General features: G+C 52.5%; 1 protein-coding gene across 1 annotated transcript in view; it reads left to right on the top strand.

Moving 5' to 3' along the window:
• Positions 1–914: 914 nt before the first annotated feature.
• Positions 915–17,036, top strand: part of CHST15 (carbohydrate sulfotransferase 15) — a gene marked incomplete at both ends in the record, with an annotated part of 28,761 nt that continues 12,639 nt past the window's right edge. The window contains 4 exons of the mRNA XM_080694554.1: positions 915–1,463; positions 2,160–2,499; positions 4,841–4,987; positions 8,800–8,956. Of these exons, the coding sequence (XP_080550680.1) occupies positions 915–1,463; positions 2,160–2,499; positions 4,841–4,987; positions 8,800–8,956 (1,193 nt within the window). The remainder of the gene's footprint in view (positions 1,464–2,159; positions 2,500–4,840; positions 4,988–8,799; positions 8,957–17,036) is intronic.

The raw sequence follows: 17,036 nt of genomic DNA, 5'->3' as shown, positions 1-17,036 counted from the left end.
TAGAAGTACTGATATTTCAGCTTATCCCTCAAATCAGGCACCCGCTGTGTAGAAGTCTGAGAATGACTGCAGAACCCTGGAACCCGGAGGGGCCATAACTTAGGTGCACGAAGGCAGAGGTGTTGGAGGATGAGCGGGATTGTGTACAGAATGAGGGACTTGATGTGGTGTTGGCATTTGGGGATACGTTTCGTGGCAGAAGTTGAACCCCGGAGTTAAGCAGAAGGAACCCAGACCCCTTCCTCCATCCTCCGTGACCTTCTGTCACTTGCTTGTAACCAAGCAGGCTTGGCAGAAACTGAGAAGTGAGAAAGAGAAGTAAATATGTATTTCTCCCTGGACCACAATCCTTGGGTGATTGCTACTACCAAATAATTGAATAAAACTGATTTTCTTTATGTTCAGGTAATTGGACATTGCTAAGAGGTCGCTGTCAGTGAGGAGGAGACTGTCGACAGGGACAGGGATGTCGACATAGAGATCCACACAGCATCTCCAGGGATGGCGAGCAGGTCCATGTGTCCAGGAGAAGGCCATGATGTCTTCTGGTTTCTGGCGGGCCTCCACCTTCCACAGTGACACTGCTCCCGCTGGTTTTCGTGTGATGGGTAAAACCTGAAGGTCAGGCGGAATTGCTCCCGTCCTGGGACCACCTTCGTGGTGCAGTGGCTCGTGCAGAACATGACACTCGGGATTCACTTCCTTTTGTTGTTCAAAGCTGAACCAAAGAATGTACTTCCTCATTCCGCAGAGCATTGGTTTCTGCTTGTTTTTATGTTTGTTTCTGTTGCTGGTGCCTTTGGACCATCTTCTGTAATCACTAGACGCCCTTAGAGTTTCCTAGTAGTACTCCTACGCACAGCCTCCTCGGGCTCGCCCATGGCTCGCTAAGCCAGCAGTCCCAGGGCACTACCATGAGGCACTGTATTAATTGTTGCATACAGCTGTTACCTGACGACGACGCATGCAAACAGCAGGTCAGCTGCCAAGGAGGCCCCCACCACAGTCACCAGGTGTGCCCCGCATGCAAAGGAGAGAACAAAATTCTGTTCCGCGTGGACAGTAAGCAGATGAACTTGCTTGCTGTCCTCGAAGTGAGGACGGAAGGGAACGAGAACTGGGGCGGGTTTTTGCGCTTTAAGAAGGGAAAGCGATGCAGCCTCGTGTTTGGACTGATCATAATGACCTTGGTGATGGCTTCGTATGTCCTCTCTGGGGCTCACCAGGAGCTTCTGATAGCATCTCCTTTCCATTACGGAGGCTTCCCTAGCAACCCCAGCGTGATGGACGGCGAGAGCCCGAGTGACATGAAAGAGCACCATCACCAGCCCTCTGTAAATAATGTTTCCTACGTGAAGGACTACCCAGGCATTAAATTAGTCATCAGCAGCATCACTTCCAGGATTGAGTTCACCACCAGACAGCTCCCGGACTTACAGGATCTCAAGAGGCAGGAGTTGCACGTGAGTAGCCCTGTTTATCTCCAAAGGTTGACTTTAAAAAATGGTTCCTTCCTTTTCTACCACCTTCTTAGGGACCAGAGAGGGAAAATGACTGGAAAACTTCTCAGTTTTAGTGAGGTTGATTTGACAGCTTCTCGGATAAGAGCACACCGTCTGTTATATACAACGCGAAGAAGGGGATTTTCTGGACTCAGTAGCTCAGCTAGAATCATTCAAGGGCCCCCTCTTCCCACTATAACAGCCATAATAGCACTCCAGGACCTCTTGCTTGGAATGGGGCAGTGGTTGCTTTTGTAGATCACCACCATCTGGAATTTTAAAGTTGGGTTCGATTTGATTTTTAAAAATTGTGTCTTAATCAGTAATGTCAGCTAGTAAAAGGAGTCCAGTTATTTTGGACTGCTGTGTGTGTGTGTGTGTGTGTGTGTGTGTGTGTGTGTGTGTGTGTGTAGAAAAGTCATGGTAGAATGGCTCTTTACTAAACTTTTATCTTAAATCTCTCTAAAAATTTTTATTTCGGAGGGGAAGAAAACACAGTCATTGGCTGTCTCCTAAGTTTAGTCCTATTTTATCTTTCAATCATTGTCAAATATAGCTGAAATTCGAAGACTGTAATCAGACATGATCGTACTGGGACCAGAACGTGCTTCGCTAATTATTTTTCCCCTCGGGGTATCTCTCCCTTTTTCATTGCAGATGTTTTCAGTAATCCCCAAAAAGTTCCTCCCAAATAGTAAGAGCCCCTGTTGGTACGAGGAGTTCTCCGGCAGGAACACCACCGACCCCTACCTGACCAACTCCTACGTGCTCTACTCCAAGCGCTTCCGCTCCACCTTCGACGTGCTGCGCAAGGCCTTCTGGGGCCACCTGTCCCACGCGCACGGGAGGCACTTCCGCCTGCGCTGCCTGCCGCACTTTTACATCATTGGGCAGCCCAAGTGCGGGACCACCGACCTCTACGACCGCCTCCGGCTGCACCCCGAGGTGAAGTTCTCAGCCATCAAGGAGCCACACTGGTGGACCCGGAAGCGGTTTGGTGAGCGTGGCATCTCCCCTTCGCCCTCTCCTTTTCTTCTGCGCACTATAGTGTCGGGGCTGGGGTGGGCACAAGGCTGTCTGAGAGAGGCAAGAAGACAGATCCCCGGTATTAGTCAGTTTTGTGTTGCTATAACAAAATTAAACACTTGTATTAGTCAGTTTGGTGGGTAGCTTACAAAGGGAAGAACTTTATTTGGTTCATGATTCTGGGAGCCGAAGGTTCTAAACAGCATGGCGCTGATGTTCTGCCAAGACCCCCTTGGCTGTGTGATGAACATGGCAGAGAAGCCAAAGGGAACTGGGTAGGTGAAGAAGAGCCCAGTGCATGGGGTGGCCTTGCGTTGTAATAACCTACTCAGGGAAACTCACTCCAGAACCAGCCCTAATCTCTTTCCAGCAGTGCCCCTGACCTAATCACCTTCTCCTAGGCCTCACCTCTTAAAGGTTCCGTCACCTCTCAATATCACCACCCCAGAGACCAAGCTTTCACACATGAACCTTGGGGTGGATGGCACACTCAATCCACAGCATCAGTTCCCAGGCAAAGACCCACCAAGGGCTGCAGCCCAATTCCCAGCCACCACTGAGCATTGATTCAGGGCCAGCTGCATTCAGGGCAAGGGGACAGGTGCAGAACGAGCAGTTGGTCATATCCTAAGGAGCCTGGGCACATGAGCCCAGCCGGGAGCGGTGTGTGCTTGGGATTGGGCCAGCGAGAAGCAGCCCCGCCAGGTGCAGGTGGCTGATGCCCAGCTGGGTGCTGGTTCCTCGGCTCCCACACTGGAGGAGAAGCAGCTACTTTGGGCTGTGGCTTCTCTGACTTGCTCTGCCCACCTCGCACGTTTTGGCATTAACCCCAGTGGAGATAACTCTGGAGGCCCTGTTGTCCGAACCCCTTGGCCACAGAGTTCACCCTGGACACCCGTCCCTCCTCGTGGGCTGGTTTCTGCCCCGGCCCAGCCCCAGGAACCCTGCAGTCCTCCGGTCACTGTTTCCTCTCTGTAACCTTTTCCTTTCTGCCAGCAGACATTTGGTCACTGAAGCTCAGGGGTGATCCATGGCCAGTTGGCTGCCAAAGTCTGGGTGGACCACGAGGGTGTGTTCTGCATGACAGACCCAGGTTGCCCAGAACAGAATCTCAAAAGTTTTCCTTAGAGAAGCTCTAATTGTGCTTCCTGACAGATGTTTGACTTCATCTTTGATGTTCATCCTGGAGGGAATGAAAGTGTGTTTCTTTTGTGGTTTAGCAGTGGCCGCCATGGCCGCCCAGGCTTCAGGTCCCACTCATTGGCCAGCCGTGTCTGAACACACTTCCCCCGTAGGGTGCCCTTCCCTCCACGGTGCGCTCTTTTCCCTTGATGAAAACCAGCTTCTCACTGGCAGGGGAGACGAGTAGGGGTGTGCCTTGGAAGCTGGTGTTCAATGCCACCTTGGACTTCTGGTTGTTTTGACCATTGGCTTTCCAATTCACAGTAACTGGTAGCTGCGGTGTAGGCAGTGTGTTTTAAATGTTTACCAGTAAAATTTACCCAGTTTTAAGGCAGGGAGCACATTTTGGCTGTATGCAGCTGATATCAGAATCTGTGCATCCAGGAAATGGTCTTTCCCGCTTTCTGTTTGGATAGATGGCTTGCTGCTGGCCCAGATAGGTCAGAAGGGAGAACACCCAAGGCCGGGCGTGGTGGCGCATGCTTGTAATCCCCGCGCTTGGGAGGCAGAGACAGGAGGATCACGCAGGTTCGAAGCCAGCCACGCGCGCTGCCTTAGGAGAGCCTGTTTCCAAATAAAAATGTAAAAATAGGTCTGGGAGTGTAGCCCGGAGATAGAAGGGCTTCCAGGAACCCCAGTACCACAAAAAAAAAAAAAAAAAAAAGAATGGAGAACACCCAGCCGATGTTGATTGGGCCCAGATGAAGAAGGCGCTGTGAAGTTGAGAGGGTGCTGCCCCTGCTGCCTGACTGCCAACTCTTCTCTTTTCCTCTCTGACACACTGTGTGCACCCTGGGTATCATGGCTGCCTGGCCACTTGAGGGTCCTGATGCACACCTTAACAAGCCCAATGCTGGTCCTCTACATGGACACATTTATAGCTCCTGTGCCAGCCTTTAAGCAACCTGTGCCGAGCTGCAGTGGCATCTTTCACCCCTTGAAGCACATATGCACTGGAAGAGGACCAGCAGCTTGCACCGGCCTCACCCCACCCCCAAGTGATCCCTCGTGAAGCTTACCTGGGCTGGGCCCCTCGTACCTTTTGCTCCCTCTCTGACCGCTCTTCAGGAAGCCGCCACCCTAGCAGTGGCAACTTGTCCTCAGGAGCGTTTGCTTCTTGGTTCTCATAGGGATCGTCCGCCTGAGGGATGGGCTGCGAGACCGCTACCCTGTGGAAGATTACCTGGACCTCTTTGACTTGGCTGCACACCAGATCCATCAAGGACTGCAGGCTGGCTCTGCAGAAGAGCGGAGCGAGATGAATAAGATCATTATCGGTAGGCTCCTGCCTGGCCCCCGGGGGCTGGGGGCGAGCTCTGTGGGTCCTGGCTCCTGCTCTGGGCCCCGCCTCACCTGCAGAGCCTTGCCTGTGCTGAGATGAGCCTGGGGCCTCCGCTCCCCCACGGTGTGAAATGTTCACCTCACCTTACCCACTCTAAAGCAGAAATGTTTAGTCAGATTCATAATTCCACGCAGTCAAGAGGAACTAAGTGGCTTTTTTTAAAAAAGTTGCCACATCTTTGTTTTTACTTAAATTAAGCAGACATGCATGACTCTCTTTATAATCAACTAATCTATGATGGATGAGATGGGGGATTCTAAATGCAGCTGATTCGTTTCTGATTTAATACGTGGACTTTTGTAGCCTGGGTCACTGCTGCTGGAGGAGGATGGAGACAGTGTTCCTTGAAGTAGACAGAGCCCTCCACAACATCTGGGGTACTTGCAGTGCATTTTTATATTTAGGGGTACACGTGATTTATTGTGTGTGTGTGTGTGTGTGTGTGGTACTAGAGATTGAACCCAGAGGTATTCTACCTCCAAGATACAGCCCCAGCCCTTTTTACTTTTTTTTTCCCCCACGGGTCTGGGGATGGAACCCAGGGGCATTTGACCTCCGAGCTACACCCTCTGCCCTATTTTTTATTCTTTTATTTTGAAACTGGGTCTCACTAAGTTGCAGAGGGCCTCACTAAGTAGCTGAGGCTGTCCTCGAACAGTGATCCTCCAGTCTCAGACTCCCAAATGCTGGGATTACAAGCCTACGCCACCACGCCCGGCTCCTTTTTACTTTGAACGGGGTCTTGCTAGGTTGCTCAGTGTCTCACTAAGCTGCTGAGGCTGGTCTTGAACCTCTCATCCATCTATCTTAGTCTCCTAAGTACTGGGATTACAGGTGTGCACCACCATGCCTGACTACTCATGATGTTTTAATTTATATATCCGTAAGAAATTATTACTTCAGCCAAGCAAATTAACATATTCCTTTCCTCACTTACCTTTTTATTTTTTTCTGGTAAAAGGACCTGAAATCTACTTTCTTGGCAAATTTCCAGCACGTGATACAATATTATTAACTGTAGTCATCACGCTGTGTGTTCGATCTCTTGACTTATTCATCCGACATAACTCTTGTTATTGGATTCAGCTTGGGCAAGGCACTTATCCACTGATTGGTTCTGAAAGAGAGAAATTTAAGCATACATTTTGCTTAAATTGGCTACCTGAGGCAGCGATCTGCTTTTTATTTTCCTATATCCATTGTATTTTGATTCCTCAGATCAAATGACTCTCTTAGCCAGCAGATGAATTCTAGTCGACCTCCTGAACAAGGACTCGTTCCCCCGCCTCCTGTCCGAGGGGACAGGCGTGTGTGTCTAAACCTTGAAGGATCAAAACAATTTTTTTTTTTTTTTGGTGGTACTGGGGTTCCTGGAAGCCCTTCTATCTCCGGGCTACACTCCCAGACCTATTTTTATTTTTTTATTTGGAAACAGGGTCTCCTAAGCCAGCGCGCGCGGCTAGCTTTGAACCTGCGCGATCCTCCTGTCTCTGCTTCCCAAGCGTGGGGATTACAAGCGTGCGCCACCACGCCCGGCAACAACAATTTTTTTTTTAATGGTACTGGGGATGGAACCCTTCTACCTCCGGGCTACACTCCCAGACCTACTTTATATATTTTTTTGGAAACAGGGTCTCTTAAACCAGCAAGGCTGGCTTCGAACCTGCGCGATCCTCTTTTCTCCGCCTCCCAAGCACAGGGATTACAAGCGTGCGCCACCATGCCCGGCTATCGAAACCATTTTTTAACCCAGAAGTCAAGCCACTGGGTGCCAGTGCGTTTGATTGTACCCAACATCCACTTGTAGTATGAATCAGCCATTAGTTATTTTATTTATTTTGGCAAAATCAGGGACAGTAAGTCTAATTAATATTTCTTTAGGCCTCCCATACCATATGCTTCTGGGAGATCTCAGGTTCTGTGAAAGAGCTAAAAATATTCCTCCTAGGACCAGAAAACAAACTTAGATAATAAATGAAAAAGGAAAGCCTTCGTTCGGTCTCCTAATTTTAGTTACTGCTAGGTTTAAAAAAGGCGATGAAATAAAAATACCACACTGATATTTACTTCAGGCGGGGCTTGGTGCATCCCGTGCGGCCCGTGGGGTGTGATCGGTAGGTGGAGAGGCAGAGGAGTAGCTGATGTGCCATGCGCGCATTGCTGACCAGGGCGGCTCTGTGCCACACGACAAGCCAGGCTTTGTCCTGAACTCAGTCTGTACATCTGTAACGTGGGAGTCCTGGACCAGATCAGGTCTGGGTTTCTGCCAGCCTTAGCTCTTCCACCTGGTTAGGTCCTTGGTGGAGACGGCGGGTCTCATCAGCTTGGCCCGTGGGTCTGAGGGGCCTTCCTCAGTGGTCTCCAGCAGCCAGAGGCACACAGGGCCCAGGCAGCTAGGTGTCATGGGGCCGGGGCCTGGAGCGTGCTGGAAGCATGTGAGGCATCTGATGGCTCTCATTATTATCTGGTTTCCTCCTCGGTTGTCAGGGCCAAGAGCAGAGGATCCACGCGGTCTTGCTCCCTCTCCTGTCCCGGGCCACACACAATGTAGGGCACAGAGTAGACACCGAGTGAGGGTTTCTGGTGATGATGGACAGAGAGACAGCTGGATAGATAGATGCCTCTGAGAGCTGGCAGAGTCTGTGCTGGTTTAGATCTAAATGCTTTGTTTGTCTTTTATGTTTCCTTCTTCATTGCTAGTAGGATTTTCAAAGGGCTTCTGAATGACCTGACTTTTCTGTATCCCAGCGTATTCTCTCTTAAAGCGAGAGAGGATAAAAGGCCGGGACAGAAAGGTTCACCCGGCGTGACGACACGGGAAGTGGGCCCTGCTGACTTCCTGCCTGATGCCGATGCGCTCATCACTGACCAGAGAGGCTTAGCATCTGGGCTCAGCTCTTCCCTGAGTGAGCGACTTTGAGACGTGACCTCCAGTCCTATGCACAGCGGCAGGAAATCTAGTGTAGTTGATTGATTGAGCCATCTGCTTTTCTTTCTGAAGACAACACTAAAAACAAACAAAAATCCAATCAAGGTATTGGCTCAGTTATGTGAGGGAGTCTGTCGTGGAAACGCCCATCTTGGCCTTACCTCTGCCCTTGAAGGTGTGGTCAGGGTTTTCATCCATCAGTCAGGTGGACCGTGATAAAACAGGCTGGGGCCTGTGGAGTGAGCGAGGGCCAGCTGTGTGCACAGCAGGGGAGAGGTGCGGGCAGCAGACAGATGGCCACAGGAGGCGGAGCCTGAGGCTGAGGCCCCTGGGCTTTTAGCAGGATCCTCCTTCTCTTACTTGGTCCTGGGGTGCGTCCTGTGACTAACCATCAGGAGGACACATGCCAGTTGCATTCAGTTCCCTACTGAGGGCCGGGTCCCCATGCTCCTTCTTTCGCTGACCCATTTTAAAGGAAACCATCTAGTTCATTCTCAGTAGAAATACCACAGAGCCCCGAGCTGCCGGCAGAGTTAAATAGTGTGGCATTAGGGCCTGGATGCTTTTGTAAAGGCTATATTTTTGTTTAGCCTAGAGAAGGAGCTGGGGGTTGGGCGCCTGGCTCTGCCGATGGAGGCCCTGGGGTGGGCGCCGGGCCTCTTCTGCTCGGAGCCCCATCTGCCAGCCATGGCCCATCAGCTCGCTGGTCACGGTGATTTAAGAGGAAGGCATGGGAGCCGGGCTGGGCCTGCAGCTCTCAGCGGGAGCCCCGGCCGGTGTCCCAGCAGCTGCTCATGCGAGGGGCCTTCTGTTTCCAGGGGAGGCCAGCGCCTCCACGATGTGGGATAACAATGCCTGGACCTTCTTCTACAACAGCAGCGTGGACGGGGAGCCGCCGTTCCTGACGCAGGACTTCATCCACGCCCTTCAGCCCGACGCCAAGCTGATCGTCATGCTCAGGGACCCCGTGGAGAGGTGAGTGCGCCTGTGCTGTGCATCTGGGGTGAAAGGAAAAAACACTTTGGAGAGCTGTGTTTCTGTCTCATCACAAACAAGACTTAGCCTCTCTAAAAAAAAAAATAAATAAACAAACTTAGCTTGCAATGTCGCTGTTATTTCTTGTGTAAATGTTATGCCTGGGTAATTCTCCCTGCCTTTAAACAAAGTGTAGATTGTTGTTTTAGCCTGGCCTGTGGGTCTTGGCCTCTGGTGGGTGTGACCTGGGGACATGGGATGGTTTTCGGGTGCTGTCAGGGCTTGGGGTACACACCCTTAGAATCAGGGATGTGGGGTTGTCCATGTAGCCTCACTTCCAGAACCCTATGTTTCTAAAGTTGGCCCAGGCCTTTTCCCTTGTCCCCCCAAATGTGTACTCTCCAGCTTTCCATGAGACCCAAAGGGAGAGAAATGATGGAGAGAGCAACTTTGGTTTTTAAGGCCAGGGGTGACCCAGGCGGGAAGAGGCAAAGCTGGTACCAGGGCACCTGGCTGGTGTGGGCAGCGTCTCAGTCATCGATGATGCTTGCAGGGGTCCCAGAATCTCAGGGCTGCCAGCACCTGATCCTTCGGCTCACATTCCCCCCAGATGCCACATCAGGCATCAGAGGCACCTCCAGTCTGCCCAGTGTCCTCTGAGACAGGCGTGGCCCACACAAGGTGGTCAGTCTGGGCCAGGAGAACTCAGTTTTTCCTATTTTAAGTCCAAGTCTGGTTTGGGGGAGCACCCACATTTTGGCTCCACTTCTTCTCCTTCGATCCTGCCAGATATTTAAAGACAGGGGCCACAGCCCTTGTGTCTTGTTTTTCTTTGAGCCAACTACATTTTGTTATGCGTTGAATTATGCAAACCCCCCTCCCCCCCGCCCGCCTCCATCCTCGACAAGATGTGATGGAGTCCTCAGCCCTGCTCTTCATGACTGCGAACTGATTTGGAAATGGGGCCTTTGCAGATGTACTTAAGCTCCAGTGAGGTCATATCGGGTTAAGGCAGACCCTGTCCCACCCTGAGACACCGTGGGCGTGCCATGTGAAGAGGCTGAGCGACTGGCCACAAATCCAGGAACACAGATTGCCAGCCAAGGCAGAAGCCAGAGACAGTGTGGAGCAGCCTTCCTCTGAGCCCAGAAGCAGCCCCCTCCCTGCCAACACCTGGGCTTCAGACACAGGGCCACGAGACAGCGGTGCCTGGTGTATCCCCGGTGTGACCACTTGGCAGAGGCCCAGGCGACACGCACACCTGATTTCTCTCTGGGATGGTGTGCCAGCCTCTTCCCAACAATAGTCATGTTTTCTGTGGAAGTGTTAGAAAACTATAAAGGAAAACTGTTCTCAAAAACACCAATAGTCTCCCACCCAGATCACTACTATTTATATTTTGGTTTTCTCTTCCAGACCTCTTTTCTACGCAGATAAGTATAGTGTGCCTGTGTGTGCATGCATGTGTGAAGAGACAGGCTCGCCTCTTCTTCTGTTCAGCATCCCTGCCACTAAGGACTTACTTCAGAGTCCACACTGGCTGGGTTGACCCCTGCATCCCTTTCACAGCGATCTGAGTGGACCTGGCTCCTCCAAGTACAGCTGGTCGGAGGAGACTGAGGTTATCCCTCCCTCAGCAGCCCGGGCACGCGGAGCCCTCTTGGGCCCTGGACAGTGCCGGCCGCTGCTCCCCTCTGCTCTCTACTCTCTCCCAGCCTGGGGAGCACGTCCATCCCAGGTCCAGGTCAGCTGTGTCGTACCTGCTACTTATCTTGTTCTGGAGGCAGGAATCCAGCTTCTCTCCTCAGGAGGTGGGCTGTCCCCCAAGCCGGAAACAGTGACACAAACAGTGGCTGCCATGTGTGGACGCGACTGTGTGACCGGCCAAGGTGTTTTCCTGGCTGCTCTGCAGCCCCAGCGCCTGGCTCGGGGGTGGGACAGCCCCTGCTGGACACGTGTCTTCTGTCACTTCTTGGCTTCCTGTTCTGAGGTCGGTCAGGCCGTGCCCATCCTCAGGGCTTGGGAGCTCCCTGGCACACAGGCTGCGCTGTGTGGACTGGCTTCTGTGTGCCGGTCCTGTTCTGGCCTGGGGAAAACGGGAGTTCCTGTGCTTGTCTTGGAGACAGGCGTGGCCAGGGCTCCTAGTGGTCCTGTAGAACCCGCAAGAACTGAAGGGAAGGGAATGGAGCACGAAGGGCGACCTAGCTGGGGGCGCTGACACCAGGCTGAGTTTTAAAGGATGGTGAAGGTGTGCTGTGAACAAGTGAGCCAACAGGGAGAAGTGTCCTGAGCAGGGTTCATGAGAACAGAGGCCAAGGCCACACACCCTCTTGCTGGAGGATAGGACCAGGTTCTCTGATGTGTCCTCCCTTCCTGACATCCCTCCTTCACCTCTGAGGGCAGAGCTCTGTAAAAGTGAGCCTCTGGGCAGAGAGGCCAGCCCTTCTGTTCAGGCTCAGGTGCTTGGCCAGCAGCAGGGCCTGCTTGGCTCACCTCCCAGTCCTGGCCGCAAGTCGGCCATCTTGCACTCACACTGGCTTCTCCTGAGAGCCGCCATATTTTCTTCTGCCCTTAAAAAGCAAACACAAAACACAATACTAGTAACCGAAGGTAGAGATTTCACGCCTTCCTGGTCCTGAGCTTAACAAAACTAGTTCATCAGCTGGCACGCTTATGAGCCCTACCTCATGCTGAGTGCTAAGGACTGGATGGCGGCCCAGCGCCTGCCTCACTGGAGCAGGGAAGCGGCCAGTGACTGTTGTCACCCTTGTGATGTGCCGCGGAGAGGGCAGGACGCCTGGCAGCGGCAAGCATGAGGATGCCCGGCCAGTCCTCCGTGGTCTGCTGCTGTACCCCAAGGTTCCCCAGATGACACCCACTTACTTCACAGTGTCTGGGGTCAACCTGGGGTCCTCTTTACTGGGTTCTCCACTTGAGCCTCTCATAAGGCTACAATCTAGACGTCAGCGGGGACTGCAGTCTCACCCGAAGGCTCGCCTGGGGAAGACTGGCCTCCATGCTCACATGGCTGTGGGTGGAATTTAGCTCCTCAGGGGTTGTGAGGACGAAGGCCTCCGTTCTTTGCGGGCTGTTGGTTGGAGGCTGCCCTCAGTCCCGTGGCACTGGGCCTTTCCAACTCAGCTGCTGGTGTTATCCAAGTAGCACGGGGCGGGGGGTCAGCTAGCAAACTGGAAATCGGGATCCTTTGTACCCTAAACACTGGTGTGACACTGACATCCATCACCACTGCCACATCTTATTGGTTAGAACAAGTCACCAGGTGTAGCTGCACTCACCTGGAGGAGATTACAGGGTGTGAGTACCAGGCAGCAGAGGGGATGCTGAGGCCACTCTAGAAGTCAGCTGTCACCCCACCTGATGCTAAGGACACTGTGCCCGCCTCAAAGCCCGGAGGAGAGTTGCTCGCAGAGGAAATGTGTGCTTATGTGCATATTTTTCTCTGGGGGTTACTGACAGCAGCAGCTGGCTCATTGCTTCTTAAACATTTATAAAACTATGTAACAATAGAAATCTCTCCTTCTAAACCCCTGTGACTCATGGCCTGTCTGAAGCAGTTGGGTTTCCATCCAAGCCAAAAAGGATGATAAATACTGTGTGTTTAGGTCACTCTTGAAGAAACAAACACTCTGAGTCCAAGTTCCCATTAGTCTAACTGGCTCGGGGCCTTTAGCCCGCTCCAGTGACCTCGCACTTCTGCAAGTAGGAGATTCCTTGGGCTGATGGATGCCAGTTGGATTGGTCCAGATTGTTCTCTTCCTCCTACAAATCGACTTGGAGGAAGAAAATTATTTCTAGTTTTAGATTCATACTTAGCTTTTATTTCTATAATTGATCAAAGGTAGAGGTTTTGAAAATGTTGGAGCTCGAAGCCAAGCCAAATCACTTTTAAGTTTCCAGAAAAGGATATGAACAGTAAGTCCATTTTTTTTTTTCCTGGAGGAGGACAGAGGAATAATGGAAAGAAGTGGGTGGGATGGTTCATACGGCAGAGGCCAGGCAGGCAAGGCTTGTGTTCTGAGCTTCTCTCTGCAAGGGACTGGCACACGTTAGAACTGAAGTAATGCGTTTCTGTGCTAAATCGGTCCACTTCATTAAGAAGAAACTGCCAATTACAAGCAGAATTTTCCTTCATTTAATCTCACTCTTAAATGGCAGACTGTTCTTTTCAAATGCATCTCGTGACGGCCTCCTGCCTCTTCCTTTGTGAGCTGGTTGACAGAGTTGCTTCTTAACTCGGTCGGTTACCGTCCCATTCAGTGAAAATAATGGCTCTCCAGTGCCGCCGCGCAGCCTTACCTATTCCTCTTCCACTCAAGGGACGTTTGGAGAGGGATCCTGTACCATCTGCTAAGGGTTTGACAGTGTCTACGTTTTGCTTCTGAATTCTGCACAGCCCAGAAACGACCACTACAGAAATCAGCTTTCACATTTCCTAATGATGAGTCTTCAGGGAAGGAAAACCCAGCTCAGTTAAGAAGTAGAACTCAATTTTGACCCTGGAGCCTGGGAGCCTGGGTCGCTGTTGTTTCCCTCTGCTTATATAAACTGACTTTTTAAACAATCCCCCGGACTGGCTAAATAATTCATCTACTTATGATAATAAGCGAGGATTAAAATGAAATGTATCCATTTATATGCAACTGCTCGTGGGACACAGAGCAATGACCAGGAATTCGGTTCCACTGATTGTACTCAGTATGCAAAGTGTTGGGGGTCCCGGTGACAGGGCAGCTGCCCAGACCAGACAGAGCTCACCTCTGCTACTTACTGGGCAAGGAATGTAACTTCCCTGGGCATCATCTCCTCATCAGTAAATTGTGGGGAAGGAGTCCTATTTTTAAGGTTTGTGAGAATCAAGTGACTTTTTTTGGTGTGTATGTGTGGTACAGGGGATGGAACCCAGGTGCTTTCTACCTCCGGGCTATACTCCCAGACCTTTTTTATATTTTATTTGGAAACAGGGTCTCACTAGGTTGCTGAGAGCCTCACTAAGTAGCTGAGGCTGGCTTCGAACCTGTGCGATCCTCCTGTCTCAGCCCCCCAAGTGCTGGGATTACAAGCGTGAACCACCACGCCTGGTGAATAATTGATATAATATGTGTAATAACGAGTTTAAACAGAATTGGACCAATGGAATATATTATATAATTATTTGCTATTATTAGGTACCATTAGGTAGTAGTAGCTATTTACAATAACCAAACTGATCGCTCACTCTCTATTTATTGGGCACCTTTGATGTGCTAGAGCTGCCATGTATATAGGAGAGTAAGCCCACCCACCCACGCTCCTGGATGTGTGTCCCAGGGACCGGCCTCTGTGAGATGAGATCTTTGTCAAAAGAGCAATGACTCCGGGCCAGCTCTGTGCCATGCCTGGTTGGTTACTGCCTCACTGGACTTCACCAGCAGGTGCGAGGGCCATCATGATGTGTGGACAGGTGAGGGTGTGGGCCCAGCAGGGCTCTATCCCCTACTCAGAACCTCTCCTTTAGTGGGTGGGTAACTGGCAGAAGATTCCATCACACACAGGTCTGCTTGAGGAGCCCAGAATCTCACCCCATCTGGGTCAGTTCCCAGATGCACACTCTGAGCCCATTGTTAGTGTGCAGATGGCTTCTTGGGTGCTTTGGGGCCACCCTCTGAAGGGTTTGGGGGTGGTATAGGCAGAGGGAGGGGTGGGGCTCCACTGCAGCCATGGCAGAGAGGGCAGCCGACTCCCCAGGAGCTCCGGGGCTGGGACTGCCCTCAGAGTGTCTTTGCAGCTGCAAGTGCTGTTCTGAGTTGTTCCCTGTGGAGGCTGCTCCCATCCCGCAGCCACTGTGGGCTGCCTGGGACTTTGCACCAGGTGACACGGGTCCTTGGGCGTTTCCTAGGGGACCAGGACTGTGAGTCATCAGCAAAATGACCCTCCAGGTTAACCAAGTTCTGAGCAGTAAGAACCCTAGTCTCTGCAGTGCCTGAGCCTGGACTCACCTCTACATCAGAGGGACAAGGTGCCAGTCCCAGGACCCTGGCCCAGGCGAGGAGGCTCAGCGCATGGCCTCCTCGGAGTGGCCACACACCTTTTAATTTTTATTTTGGTGGTACTGGGGTTCCTGGAAACCCTTCTACCTCCAGAGTACACTCCCAGACCTATTTTTGTATTATTTTTATTTGGAAACAGGGTCTCTTAAACCAGCGAGGCTGGCTTCGAACCTGTGTGATCCTCCTGTCTCTGCCTCCCAAGCGCGGGGGATTACAAGTGTGCGCCACCACGCCTGGCGTCCGCACAACTTTGACTTGAGACCAGAGCTCCTGCCGTGCGGACTGTGTGAAAACCCTCCTCCATGCAGCTGTGTCCCCCCAGGCCTGGAACCCGAGGGAATGCCACGAATGTGTCCTGGCCAAGAGGGAGCCTGGCCCTGCAGACATCACGCTGTCCTCTCTCCATAGCAGATCTGCACAGAGACTGAAAAGTGGCCTGTCCCCCAGCATGAGGGATCAGTGACCCACACAACACTCTCAAAGGGAGGTTGGGAGAACTCCCCTGTAGGTGAGGGGCAGAGTGGAGAGAAACATGGTGACCAGCAGCACCATAGCTTCCTCCCGCGCCCTCGCCCTTGGTTCTGAGACTTTGGGGATTTGGGGATGAGGGAGGGCAGAGCCATCTGGGGAGCTGTAGCACAGTAGATGCTTCTGGTCACATTCCTGTTGGGCATCTTGCTTCTCAGAGCCGCCTGAGTAGGTGTCACTGACACACCTTTCAGTGGGCCCTCGAAGTGGTCCGAGGTCACTTTAATAGGGCCGATCTGTCCAGCCAGAGGGCTGCGGGGCTGGCCTCAGGGAGGGAGAGTGGCTGCAGCCAGGGCACAAGGACAGCCGAGGCCTTTGTGAGGAGGCTGCTCTCTGAAGACCACTGGGTGGCCACCTGGCAGGGACTGCATCTCGTTATTGGTAGAGAGAAGCCACCAGGCAGGCAGCCCGCTAGTGTTCACACTGATTCTTTTCGGGGAGGTTTACAGAGCCCTCTGCAGTCCTGGGTATTCCCGTGGGGACTGTTTGGAAAGGTGGTTCTGTGCAGGAAGGGGCACGCCCCAGGGAAGAGAGCCCTGTTGTTTCTCTGCCTGCGGAGACGCAGAGCTCAGGGAGCGGTGTCGCCTGGGCCGGGACCAGGGGGTGGACTCCGGACTGCAGGAGAGCGCGGGACCTGAGCACCTGCAGCTCTGGGGCCGCTTAGCAAGGTCGGCTGTGTTGAAGGAGGGGCGGCGGTGCGTGTGGCGTACTGGGTGGCCCTGATGCGTGGGGCCACGGCTCTGCAGTGCCAGTTCCTCACCCAGGACCCAGGCCTGGCTGGGAGCTGGGTAGGTGCGAGTCCTTAGTTTTCTCACCTTAGGGACGTCTGTGTTGGGATCATTGGTGAGGTGTGGGAGGGGCTTTGCAAGGGAGCCATGGCCACAGCTTGGGGATGCAGGTTCTGTCCCAAGAGGTTCTCACTCCAGTCTCAGCCATGACGAGGCCCCCATTGGATGCACTGGAAGAAACAGGTGGGTGCAGAGCCAGCTTGTGCTGAGGGGCCTCAGCCCTTGCAGAGAAGAGAAAACCCCCGCCCAGAGCCCCCCCCCCCACATTTTCCTAGCTGCCCAGCATAACTATGTTCCATAAGCGCCTCTGCTGCCGCTGTCTGTGGCAGCGAAGTTCCCGTGTTCGTGGTGAATGTCTGCGGACTGCTCGGCTGCCCGTTGTAATGTTTATCAGTCTCTTGTGGCTTATTAAGTAGTTTTGCAGCAAAATTGACTTTTGCTTCCAAATCGCTGTGTACCTAAAGCAATAGAAACGCCCAAACAAACAGACCCCGCCAGAAAGCAGCGGCTCTGATGGCTCCGGCTCTGCTCAGCCACGCACTGCTAAACCTCAGGGGCGGGGTCGTGTGCTGTGGGGTCAGGCAGACCTGGGTTTGTTCCTGGGCCACATGACCTTGGGGGGCCTCTCTAACCTCTCCAGGGTCACTCTCCTGCCTAAGACGGGGCAGCGCGGGTCCCACGGCGTAGGTGTGTGTGTGGTGAACCGGGAACATGAAC

Source organism: Muscardinus avellanarius, assembly GCF_963383645.1.
Source record: "Muscardinus avellanarius genome assembly, chromosome: 4".
NCBI lineage: Eukaryota > Metazoa > Chordata > Mammalia > Rodentia > Gliridae > Muscardinus > Muscardinus avellanarius.
The sequence above is the reverse complement of the archived record's forward strand: the minus strand, read 5'-3'. Positions and strand labels throughout refer to the sequence as shown.